Source organism: Capsicum annuum, chromosome 3, assembly GCF_002878395.1.
Source record: "Capsicum annuum cultivar UCD-10X-F1 chromosome 3, UCD10Xv1.1, whole genome shotgun sequence".
Classification (NCBI taxonomy): domain Eukaryota; kingdom Viridiplantae; phylum Streptophyta; class Magnoliopsida; order Solanales; family Solanaceae; genus Capsicum; species Capsicum annuum.
This window is the reverse complement of record NC_061113.1, coordinates 199,147,357-199,160,575: the sequence shown is the minus strand read 5'-3', so window position 1 is coordinate 199,160,575 and position 13,219 is coordinate 199,147,357. Positions and strand designations below refer to the sequence as shown.

At 33.9% G+C, this 13,219-nt stretch overlaps 1 protein-coding gene across 3 annotated transcripts; it reads left to right on the top strand.

Moving 5' to 3' along the window:
• The first annotated feature begins 239 nt into the window (after positions 1-239).
• On the top strand, positions 240-6,626 carry LOC107863404. 3 transcript variants are annotated; one of them, XR_007053193.1, is made up of 3 exons: positions 240-2,919; positions 4,301-5,374; positions 5,558-6,626. XR_007053193.1 is itself a non-coding variant. In XM_047408568.1 (2 exons), the coding sequence occupies exons 1-2, from the start codon at positions 681-683 to the stop codon at positions 5,605-5,607; spliced, it is 2,289 nt and encodes a 762-aa protein (XP_047264524.1). In that variant the 5' UTR covers positions 240-680; the 3' UTR covers positions 5,608-6,610. The 3 variants fall into 3 exon arrangements, 2 of the variants coding, with proteins under 2 accessions (XP_047264524.1, XP_016564791.1); XM_047408568.1 differs by lacking the exon at positions 4,301-5,374 and having other exon boundaries at positions 5,558-6,610; XM_016709305.2 differs by lacking the exons at positions 4,301-5,374; positions 5,558-6,626 and having other exon boundaries at positions 240-3,171.
• The last annotated feature ends 6,593 nt before the right edge of the window (positions 6,627-13,219 follow it).

Below are 13,219 nucleotides of genomic sequence, written 5' to 3'. Positions count from 1 at the left end.
AATTTGAAAAAATTACTTACAATTTTGAATCCATAAATTTTAAATTTTGACTCTTCTAGGATAGAAGCTCCTAACAATCAATTTTATACCCAACAAGACTAACAAAAATGACTTTATATACTCAATCTTAAATCTCTAACTAAAATAAAAGAGTACTTGTCACTTTACCACACTATCATAATTGGTTGTTGACAAATCTATAAAACACCGTTTCGGTAGATTTTCACACACGCGCTATAATGAGCACGTGGTACCAGGTTTTACACGCCCACAGCCCCCATCCCCCAACCCCCTACAGCGCAGGTTGTCTTCTCAATTGTGAGCGACAAAAGTAGCATAATAAGACTCCAATGAAGTCACTTTCTTTTTCCTAACCAATTAAGCATTCTCCCTCTTTTCTCTTCTCTCAAACACAACAATTCTGTTTAACCATTCTCTCAAACACATAATTGCAAATTACCCATTTGTCAGTCTCTCTAAGTTCTTCCTCATTCCTCCAGTTGGATCGCCGGTTTCCGGCATGGATGGAACGGAACCCGCCTCGTTTCCATCGAACCTTTTTTTAAGTCAACACAATGATGGTACTCAAACACGCATAGCAAAGTGATAACCAAGTTAGTTCAGCAACAACAGTAGCAGACCTACAAACAAACCTCCTAACTTTTGGCTTTTCTGCTGAAATGGCTGACGTCAATGTTAACCTAGTTGACCCTATCTCTTCGCCTTCGGGCGAAGACATGGCGGTGAAAGCAGTACACAAGCGATACGAAGGGCTGGTTGCAGTCCGTACAAAAGCTATAAAAGGGAAAGGAGCTTGGTACTGGACTCATCTCCAGCCCATTTTGATACAAAATCCGGAAACAAACGTCCCGAAAGCAGTGAAACTCAAGTGTACTTTATGTGATGCTTCGTTTTCAGCTTCAAATCCGTCTCGTACTGCTACAGAGCATCTTAAGAGAGGTACTTGTCCCAATTTTGGCTCTCTTTTGAGGCCAATTTCACAATTGCCTCCTTTAGCTTCACCTTCTTCACAAAATCATCGCAAAAGAAGTTCACCACAAACTGGTAGTGGTACTGGTACTTCATCAAGTTCGCAACAATTTGGATTGGTGAACACTTCGCCGCGTTTCTGTGGCGAAATGGGCTATTCACCAGTCCAAACGGCTCAAGCAATTGTTACTCATACGGGTTTGAATCAACAACATTTGGTGTTGTCGGGTGGGAAAGAGGATTTAGGTGCTTTAGCAATGTTGGAAGATAGTGTAAAGAGGCTTAAAAGTTTGAAAGGTTCACCTGGTCCAGCTTTGAGTAAGGACCAGGTTGATTCAGCTTTCAATTTGTTGGCTGATTGGTTTTATGAGTCGTGCGGGACAGTGACACTTTCGAGCCTTGAGCATCCGAAATTCAAGGCTTTCCTTAACCAAGTTGGATTGCCCGCTGTGTCGAGGAAGGACTTTGTAGGAGAAAAGCTTGATTCTAAGTTTGAAGAAGCAAGAATGGAGTCAGAAGCCAGGATTCGGGATGCAGCATTTTTTCAAGTTTCTTCAGATGGATGGGGGAGGGATATTTGTAAGTATGGGGAGGATCCTGTGATTAAATTTATTGTAAATCTTCCTAATGGTACTAATGTATTTCATAAGGCAGTGTATAAGGGCGGTTTGGTGCCATCGGAGTATGCAGAGGAAGTTTTACGTGAAACGATTAAAGGGTTGTGTGGTAATGTTGTTCAAAGATGTGTAGGAATAGTTGGAGATAAGTATAAAGGTAAGGCATTGAGAAATTTGGAGATTCAAAATCATTGGATGGTTAACCTTTCGTGCCAAATCCATGGATTTATTAGCTTGTTGAAAGACTTTGGTAGAGAGCTTCCGCTTTTTAAAACTGTAACTGATAATTGTTTAAAGATTGCAAATCTTTTCAATAGCAAGTCCCAGATCAGAAATCATTTTAGGAAATTCAGGTCACACGGTGTTGAGCTTGCAGGGTTGATTAGAGTTCCTTCGGCTGACTGCAATCTCTCTAAGAACTACGGTCCTGTCATTGCAATGTTGGAGGATATACTAAGTTATGCTCGAATATTGCAGTTAATAGTGCTGGATGATTCGTATAAGGTCTCATGCATAGAGGATCCTGTTGCTAAAGAAGTTGCTGAAATGATACAGGATGTTGGGTTTTGGAATAATGTGGAGGCTGTTCATTCACTAGTGAAACTGATCAAGGAGATGACTGATGATATTGAGGTCGAGAGACCCTTAGTTGGTCAGTGCCTTCTACTTTGGGAGGAGTTGAGAGCTAAAGTAAAGGACTGGTGTGCCAAATTTAGCATTGCCGAGGGACCTATTGAGAAGATAATCAATACACGGTTCAAAAGAAACTATCACCCTGCATGGTCAGCTGCATTTGTGCTTGATCCATTATACTTAGTGAGGGATGCAAGTGGGAAGTACCTTCCGCCATTTAAACGTCTGACACATGATCAAGAGAAGGACATAGACAAGCTTATAACACGGCTAGTACCACGGGAGGAAGCTCCCACTGCACTAATGGAACTTATGAAATGGAGATCAGAAGGGCTCGACCCACTGTACGCTCAGGCTGTTCAAGTAAAGCAGCGAGATCCAGTAACTGGACGAATGAAAATTGCAAATCCTCAGAGTAGCAGGCTTGTATGGGAAACTTGCCTGAAAGAGTTCAAGTCGCTGGGGAAGATTGCTGTTAGGCTTCTCTTCCTTCAGGCAACCTCATGTGGATTTAAATGTAATTGGTCCTTTATGAGATGGGTTTCTCTGCAAGGACACTCGAGGGTTGGCATGGATAGAGCTCAAAGGATGATCTTCATTGCAGCTCACGCAAAACTTGAGAAACGGGATTTTTCCAGTGACGAGGAGAAGGATGCTGAGATGCTTGGTACAGCAAATGGTGAGGATGACATGTTCAATGAAGTCTTTGTAGATGCACCCTCAGTTTAATTTATTTTCTTCACATCTCTTTAACTCTTGTAGAATATTGATATTTAGGGTGTATAAATTCTTTTAATATTCTCTTTCCTTCATTTGTTACTTCTAATAGACGGTTTTGGATATATTGTTTGTAGACAATATGAGGAAATTGAGCATTGTAATTTTATCAATTGCCTATTGATGATATAATGACCTGTTACATTTGAAGCTAGAGGTACCTGGTTCTGAAGAAATCTGCTCATGCTTGTTTGTAATCATAATCTTTCGGGGATAGAATGGGACTTTTAGTAATATCTTGCATATTTGGGGGGTAATATCAAGAACTTTGTCAATGAGTTGAGTCAGGGGCTTCCTAATTTATGTTCTAAAGCTAAATCCTTCTCACTTCCTTTGCTGATATCAGGGGGAGTTTTGAAGTGGCTAACTTGTTTAAGTGGTAGTGTCAGCAAAAAGATTTAGGAGGTTCACAAGAAAGTGACAAAAAAAAAAAAAGAAAAAAAGGCTTGTACTTTTTTTATAACTAAACCAAAATTTCACCATATTTATGTGCCACTTTACTTTCTAACTAGTATCTGTGAATTGACTTACCTTGCCTGTTTTTAATCAATAAAAATGTTTCAGGAAAAAATTAAGGAAGAGACTAACTAGTATTATCAATTTTGTTCAGTTGTCGGTTTAATTTATTGACCTAAGCAATCGACATGCCAATATTTATCATATTGAACCAGGTTCATTCATACAGTTGAGAGAATGTATATCCATGCAACGCTTTCTCAATTTTAGTCGCCCAAAATGCTAAAGCTTATCCTATACTGTGTGTTCTAATTAATCTATACAAGAACATTTGGATTCAGCTGTTATACTCCTTGCTCTTGCCATGTACTTTCTTAATTTCAACTTTGCTTTTAAATTTTCTTCTCTTATCCAAAAGAAGTTGATATTCATGCTGATAATGATCTTATTATTTGACCAAATGCAACTTGAAGTTGATATTTCTCATTAAGTTAGCAATGTGAATTATCAGAACTTTGATATGTCACGTGGGGTCACTTGGGGGAGAGGGGCAAGAGCATCCAAGAGTACATATTTTAGGGTGGAAATATTATGGTGGTCTTATAAGCAATTCCTGGCTATCAGATCATCAACTTGTGCTAGTTTTTATGCATATATTGGGTAGCTTTAACACTTGTCATTGTACATATAAAGTTCGACCAAGTGGAAAGGGAAAGCTACTTGAAGATGTTAGTCATATGAAGTAATAACTTTCCATTAGAAATTTTTTGAAATGTTGGAAGACGTGTAGAATAGTTGTCTGAATTTGGCGTGCTTCTTTTCTCTAGTCAAGTTTCTCTTCATTGGTGGTTGCATGAAAATCTGATAAGCTTTTATGAGATGAGTCAACCTAAAAACCGTCTGGAAGAAGATCCTTGTAGCCAGAAGAATGACTCCAGAGCATCTGCTTTACGAGCCCCACAGTCATGAGTGAATCACTGGATTTCACATCAGCACCTCAGACGTTGTATCAAGAAGAAGGATTAGAGGGGAAGTTCTCTGTTTTTTCCCTATTTTCTAAGTATTTAATTGTTTATTTTATTCTTAGCAGCCAAGAGCCCAAGACTGCTTAAAAAGCTTTAGGTTAACTGTTTATTTAACCATCATGACCATCTATCTTGCTCACATACAAGTTGGTACTTTGTTGAAAATTTCACACCAGATTTTGAATTTAAAAGTAAAGGTTTTTCCCTAGTACTTGGTTATTTCACTTGATTGAAAAAAGCTACTTTGAGCAAACTGTAAGCAAGGGGTCTGTCGGCATTATGGATTGCATATCAAAGCTGAAAAGATTTTTCAACGAATTTCAACTGACTTCTGGTTCTACTTTGCTGCCTATAACATTGACTACTAATATAATTTGGTATTTATGGAGGTATGCTGTTTTTTCTTCTTTTTTCTTTCTTTCATGTTATCACATACATGCACCATTCATATGTACACTGCAGATAATAGGACTTCACTAAGTTTTGGTTCAAGTATTCGTCTTACCTCACTTTTGCCTTCAAAATTTTGTCTGGGATGAGAAGTGTTATAGACTCAGTTGCTTATAGATTTCTAAGGAATACCTACAACTCATTGACTTGCGTGCTGACGAACTAGTTCCATAGCTGACTTAATGAATTCTGATCTTGGAAACCTCTATGAAATGATTGTCAATTTATAATTACACTGAAATTGGATACATTTAACCATCATTTGATTCCTTTTCTTGTGGCATCATTCTTGGCAATCTTAACAGCATAGTACCCTACAGGAAAAATTTCCAATCTACTGGGCATATTTATGATTATTCATTAACATCTTGATGTGCAATAGTACAGGAAAGGGTGAAAAAAGTGGAGAGATGAAAAATACATAAGGTAGGGCACTACTGCATATGGGTTGTATGATTTATTTGGTTTGCAATTCTCATTATTGTTTTAAAGTTTTGCTGCTTTAATTTGCGGAATCTTCAATCATTCCTTTCTACAGTGTAACTCTGCTTACATTATATACAAAAAATTTCTTCTGTTGCAAATAAAATTAATTCCTTGATCTTGCAGGACAAACAATGTATAGTGTACAAGAAAAGAGAGATGGGAAAGGCCAATAGGAGAAACGAAATTAAAAAGCAGTTTTTCCTGGAGGATGATATTGTTACTGCTAAGTTCACTTGTGACTTGTCTATAGAATTTGCTATAGGCACTAATTAATGGAGAGACAAGAGGAATGTGCTGATAATTCTAACTACTAATAGACTGCTCAACGAACTAGAGGAATTGAAAAGGCTTTTTCACTAGTATGGTATGTTTTTTGATTTCATAGTTCAATGTTGTCATGTTCCTGTTTTAAAAAAGAGTGAAACAGAATGATGATTATCAACAGGAAACCAGTCTTTTTCTACCAGAATCTACACACTTTCATTGCTTCCTCATTATTACCCTTCTCTTTTCATTCTTGCCTATTTCATACGAATCTTGATCAAATTATTAAAAGCTCAAATTACATACTTCTTTTGCTGTAATTTTCATTGACTTGAGCTGCTTATTCTGCCTTGTTTTTTTGGCACATTCATTTTATTGAATTGAAGGAAAGCCTTGGTGTGACTGGTAAAGTTGCTCCCATGCGACCAGGATGTTACATGTTCGAGCCAAGGAAACATCATCTTGCAAAAATGTAAATGTAAATAAAGCTGCATACAAAAGACCTTTATGGTTTGGCCCTTCCCCGGACCCCAAGCATAGGCCTTTTTCTTTTTACTGGATTGAGTTACTTAGCTAGGGAATTGGAATGCTGAGTTCATTTTTTCGACTCGAATATTAGCTCAACGTATTTTCTTAAACCTTGTGGCTTCCCATCAAGTCTACTCTAGTTATGTTACCATCTTCCTTAGTGATTCAACCACAACAGATTTAAGTTAGTAAAATGAAGCGGTAGATGAGAATGATATATTGTTTTTCTTAATTTGGAAGCAGCTTTGGTCCTGTTGCATTCTAATTGGTAGACAACCTCTTTCTTAGCATTACGAATTTCTTTGTATAGTTAGGGAGTCTCCTTTTGCACCTAATGGGAAGACTTTTGCCTCTGGCCCCTTTCTCTATTTTTCTTTCTTTTAAGTATAAATTCATGTGACCTTAGTAACTTTTGCATGTTGTATATGAAATCTAGCTTTTGTGTAGACTTTGTATATGAAATTTATTGAATATTTTTTAATATTTGACGGTAAATCTTGTTACTATTGTATATTAGCTTATATCGTTGTTAGAACTAATAAACTTCGAACCGTAGATTCACCTCTGCCTTTGTTTCTTCGCTTCAGCGCTTTCTTTTGTGGCCCTCTTAAAACAAATTCTGCCGAAATATTTTTGAAATGTTTGTAACCATAATTTCATCTTGCGAAGTTGTTAATTTTAGTTGTAACTTTTGTGGGTTTGGGGAAGAGCCACACATAATCTACTCTTAACACAAATATTCCTCTCGGTCCATTTTTTTTGTCTTGTTATTTTTTTTTTTTGCATGCCCCCCCTTAAGAAGATTTTAGCTAAATTACAAGTTATTCTTATTCTTCGATCTCAATTTTGATAGTACTTTTATTCATCACATTAATCGTCTCTATATTTATTGAGTAAGGATAAAGGTGAAAGCTAATAATTAATTACATCTTCTTTGATAGCATGACAACTATTTTAAACCATCTATTTTTAATAAAGGTGACAAGTAAACTGTATCGAGAAAAGTATTAACAATTGAATTTACAGCTCAAACTCGGAACTATCAATCAAAAAATTAATACTTTGAGATACATAAATGGCTTTCCTCTTCATTCATATATATAATCATATCATAATTAATAATACTAGAGAACATGTGTTGCAACTGTAGAAAAATCTATCAATCACTTGTTATTCTCATTGTGTTATATCAAACAATAAATGTGGTCCTAGGGAGCATCTTATCGTTGTTATTTTTGTGGTCCAAACTGCTTAACTTGTTACAAACACATAGTTAAAGTTAATGGTGTTTTTTTCAAGATTATGGTTTAGTCGTCTTAATCTACAACAGTGAAAAATACACATTATTTTGAGTAGACTTTTCAAGCATTGGGTGCCCCTTTGAGTAATGATACCCACTTGAGTTAACCATTCAAAGATAAACACAACCAGCCAACTACTAATACATCTGATTAGACATAAATTGGTAGGTTTCACACTATTAATTTTGTTAAGCTGAAATTTTATACCCTCCTTTTCCAATCTTAACATTAAAGGGTTGTTTAGTATGCTAGGGAAGTCTCGACAGATTTGGAATAAAAATTTAATAATGTGGCAATTAATTTTGTGATAAAACAATGAGATGACAAAAATACTTTTGAGGTCCCTCAAATCTCTTTTTTATTAAATGTAAATAATTTCTTAGAAATTATACAATGCATATAATTTTTAGTAAACTAAACAATCAATAAAAATAAATAATATTAAGATAAAATCTCATCAAAACTAATTTCAACAAACCAAAGGATCCCTAATAGTCGGCTAAGAATTTTTACACAAAAGGAGAAAACAGAAGACTAATGAAAATTTATGTCAAAAATTGGCCAGTACAAAGGTACAGAGTTTTTAAAAAAAATTCTCTATTAGTTCTTTGAAGATTGATTAGAAGATTTTTTTTTTTTAAAGAAGAAAATCTTTAGTTCAAATTTTAATGGGAAGGAGTTTTTTTTCTTTTGGTTGTAATTCAATACAGTTTTAACCATTGTCTGCCAATGGAGGAATAAATGATTAGTGCCATCAAATCTCTACTTTGGTTATTATTATTACAGTGCACTGTAATTATAACAAAACCTCTAATGTAATTATTGTAAATTGGATTATATTCTTGTGGTTCTATTATTACATTACATTACATATGTTGTACGGTGCATAAAGTGACCACATACCTAAAACATATTATCATTTCTATCATTACAGTCTAAAAAGTAACGCATTATCTACCGTTTTGGGGTCCATCACTTTTGCAGCCACAATTATTTATTATTATCGACATACTTTTCTACATGAACCTTTTGTTTGTAACTGATCCACCATTTTCGCAATTTGTTAAATGCTTTACATCTTTTATTTTATTTTTTCCCTAAGTTTCTCCATTTAGTATATATATTCTACTCTCTACATATGGAAATCATCAATTTCTTCCTCAACAAGAGTAACAGTATCCTGTGTGACTTAAAAATCATGAGTTTAAACTATAAAAATAGAGATTAATACATATATTAGATTACAGTGTCTATATCATACTTCTTAGAATATACGCGACCCTTCTCTTAATTTTGTTACACAGAATGATTTGTGCATTTGGATGCCCGACTCTTTTAATAATTCGGGTTACTAACCATTACTGCCTCTCGTCCCTAGTATTATTTGCAGTTATCTATCAAATTAAATATATTTTAAAATATTTAATTGGAAAAACATAAAAACTTGTTTGTTTATTTTTTTCCAAATATACATGCCCTTACTATTCCAAGTAATGGAGTGTTAATTGTTGTTTTTCGGGTATACTAAATAAAATATGTATTTTTTCAATAAAGAATTCAATCATAAGTTCAAACAACTTATGAATAACCACACTTATTTTTAGATTCTATTGTAGAGTGGGCAATACATGTCTGTTTGGATGATTTCCAAGAGGCTGCTCTTCTACCAAGAGTAAATACATTTTCCCGCGTAGATTTTACTTCATTTGATCCGATGATACAATTTGCATCACTATATCTTTCTATTAATGTTGTATATTTGTTGTAATGCAGAGTATACTTTTGAGTATGTTTTAGATATCCCAAAACTCTTTTCATTATCATCCAATGAGTTTGATTAGGATTACTTGTGTACCAACTCATTTACTAATTTACAATTCATGATATACATAAAACTTCCCAATACTCTTGCATGGTCCAATTATGAGTCATTTTCATCTCCATTCTTTTGAAATGCAAAGCTCACATCTAATGAAATCTTGGCATTACTAAAATCTAAATACTTGAACTTGTCAAGTACCTTTTCAATATAATGAGACAATGACGATGCCAAGCCTTGTGGAGTTATATGAATTCTTATCTCTAAGATCACATCAGCAACTCCAAGATCTTTCATATCAAATTTGTTTTCTAGCATTCGATTCGTAGCATTTATGACAGAATATCTCTATTGATGATCAACATGACATCCATATACAAACAAACAATTACTTTGTGATTTGAAGCGTCTTTAATATAAATATATTTTTTACATTCATTAATCTTAAATCTGTTTGTCAACATGGTTTGATCAAATTTTGCATGCTATTGTTTGGATGCTTACTTTAGTCCATAGAGTGACTTAATAGGTTTGCACAGTTTCATTTTCCTACCAGGATTCACAAAACCCACATATTGTTCCATGTAAATTTCTTTCTCCAATTCTTCAGTTAAGAAAGTTATTTTGACATCCATTTGATGGATTTCAAAATCATAAACTGCCGCTAATGCAATCAATATTTGGATAGATGTAATCCTTGTTACTGGCGAGTATGTGTTGAAATAATCAAATCCTTCTTTTTGTCTAAAGCCTTTGATAACAAGTCTTACCTTGTATTTATCAATAGTTCTATTAGTTTTTATTTTTCTTTTGAAGGTGTATTTTGAATCTAAAGATTTTTTTTTTTTAGGAAGATCAATCAAATCTCAAATATGGTTATTTAAGATTGAATCAATCTCACTATTGACAGCCTCTTTTCAAAAGTATGAGTCCAAAAAAGACATGACTTCTTTGAATGTTTGAGACTTATTTCCAAGAAGAAATATTACAAAATCTAATCCAAAAGAAGTAGATATTCTTTGATATTTACTATGCCTTGGATTCTCTTCATTAAGTACATTCTCCGTTGATTCTTTTCAATGTTGTTTAAATCCTCCACTGGACAATTCATACCTAGTTTTATACTGATAAATGTGTTCAATAAACTCAACATTATCTAATTTAATTATCGTATTGTCATGAATATCCATATGTTCAGATTTGTGAATAAAAAATCGACATGTTTTACTATTTATTGCCATCCTTTTAGGGATAAGAAGTTGGACATTAGCTAGACACTCCCACACTTTAAAATATTTCAAGTTGAATTTTCTTCCTTTTTATTTCTCATATGAAATTGATTGTGTCTTGATATAGACACTCTATTTAGTATTTAGTTTTCTGTAAGGATAGGCTCCTTCTCCCCTTCTACTCCTTCCAAGTTTTATGGTGAATCAGAATTAATCAATAAGATATTCATTATTTTCTTTAATATTCTGTTCTTTCTTTTTGAGCGATTTCATTGAATTGTGGAATATATGATGCAGTATTTTGATAAATATCATATTTCTTCAAAAGGATATTCACATTCGTTACCCCGATCACTTCTAATCATTTTAATTTTCTTGTTAAGTTGTGTTTCAACTTCATCATGTATTGCTTGAATATGTTGCCTTATCTTTGTTATTACGCAGATAAATATAACAATATTGAGTGTTATCATCTATGAAAGTTATGAAATATTTTTTTCAGAGCGAGATGATATTGACTTCATAATATTTGTATGGATTAAGTCTAAGGGATTTAAAAATTTCTTTCTATTGACTTATAAGGATGCTTAGCATACTTATATTCTACACATACTTGACACTTCATATTATTACTTTTATGGCAATATTCTCAAGTTAATCATTTTTTGTAAAGTTGTATATATAATTACATATCCTAACATGCATGTCATAAATTATTTGTCTCAAGCATGTAAGAAGAAGTAGGATTTTTATACATATCAACTGCAATTACATTTAGTTTGAAAATGTCCTCAGTGAGATAACCTTTTCTTATATACATATCATTCTTGTTGATTACAACTTTATCAATACAAATAATATTTAATACTATTTTTGACTAGAAGTGGTATAGAGATCAAATTCTTTCACATTTCAGAAATATGAAGGACATAGTTAAGAGTCACCATCTTGACCAAAGTCATCTTTAAGCCTATCTTGTCAGTTTTTTCTATCTTTGTCATTGCAGAATTTACCATAAAAAGGATCTCGACGAGTGTTGATGAAGGATAAGAAGAAAATAATTCTTTATTAGAATACAAATATGGTGAGTAGAACCCATTTTAATCAACCATTCATTGATATGTTCTACCAAATTACATATAGTAAGCATTGTACACAAGTTGTTTATGTCTTCATTCATGTTTGCTTGCTTCTTTTTATTATGTTTCTGTCACGACCCGATTCACGAGTCATGATGGCACCTACTAAAATTCATCAGTAGGTAAATCAATACCGTAACTCAGAGCTAAGGAAATAGGTTACTTCAGTAGAAATGCCCAACTGAGCCTAGATACACGAATACAATTATAATCAACAATATTTCACTAAAAGAAGACAGTTAAAATACGAATGCCAATTTAACGAACTGGTAATGATAGTACAAGAGCATCTAAGTATGATAATAGGAAATACAATCTATAAGTCTAAATCAATCAATACATTCATCCCGGATACAAAAGACTGAATAAAGATAGAGAGAAATGGGCGACTCAAAACACCAAGAGCTCAACTTGTCTTCGGAAGATCAATATTGCACGATCACGACTCAGCGACGGCAACTAGTACTCGAGTCTGCACTGAAAAGGTATAGAAGGGTAGTATGAGTATCAAAACAACGGCTACTCAGTAGGCATCATCGGTCGACTGAGCTAAATCATGATTAAAGATGATATAAAGTAAGACAATATCTCTAAGTCAAGGTACAAAATCGAACCTAAATCATCTTCATCAATATCCTATATAATAAATTATCAATCTAGAACAAAAATATGACATATCAAACCAATTTACGTTAATACCACCATATGTGGGAAGTAAATGATCCAAAAGCATAAAACAATGCTAGTACAATCACAATCATGTAAATACCAATTTGACGTAGATATATCCATCTAAGCATAACGTAAAATAACTCACCATCGCGTTCCATACCACCGAAGAGTACACCCAAGAGAGCATGAAGTTAAGAACCCATCACAGAGTCCCATACCACCAGAGAGTACATAAAATGATCAATTTGTCAAGTATATAAACATGTAGCCAACTATTCATTATCCATGGGTCACAATACTTTGCATCAACAATCGTTTGCCAAAATTCATAATCATCACAAATTACCGCAATAGAAATAACATATACCAAAATAACCATAACCATAGTCATGTAGCCATTTAGATATCTATGTCATCAATATACTCCATCTACTAATTATTAACTAACCAACACTTAGTATTATTAAACTACTAATTCACTAGCCATTATAGGATCTCCAATTATAGCCTAACCAATTCTTTACAAGATCCTTATTCACGGGATAGCAACTAACTATTATTCACTAAGGCTGACATCCACAACTAATCGAGATGCAGTACTAAACCATAGTCACTATTTAACCAAAGCTTTTTTCTAGTTATCATTGATGCACTAGTCATCATATTGGGAAAGGCTACATATCATCAAATACACTTATCCATCTATCACCCAACGACTCTTACTATCTAGCACACTAAATCAACCATTCCCCATTTAACAACCAACAAAATTACACTTTAGGCATCAATATCACTAAGGATTAACAATGCTAAACCTATTATCGTCATTAGCC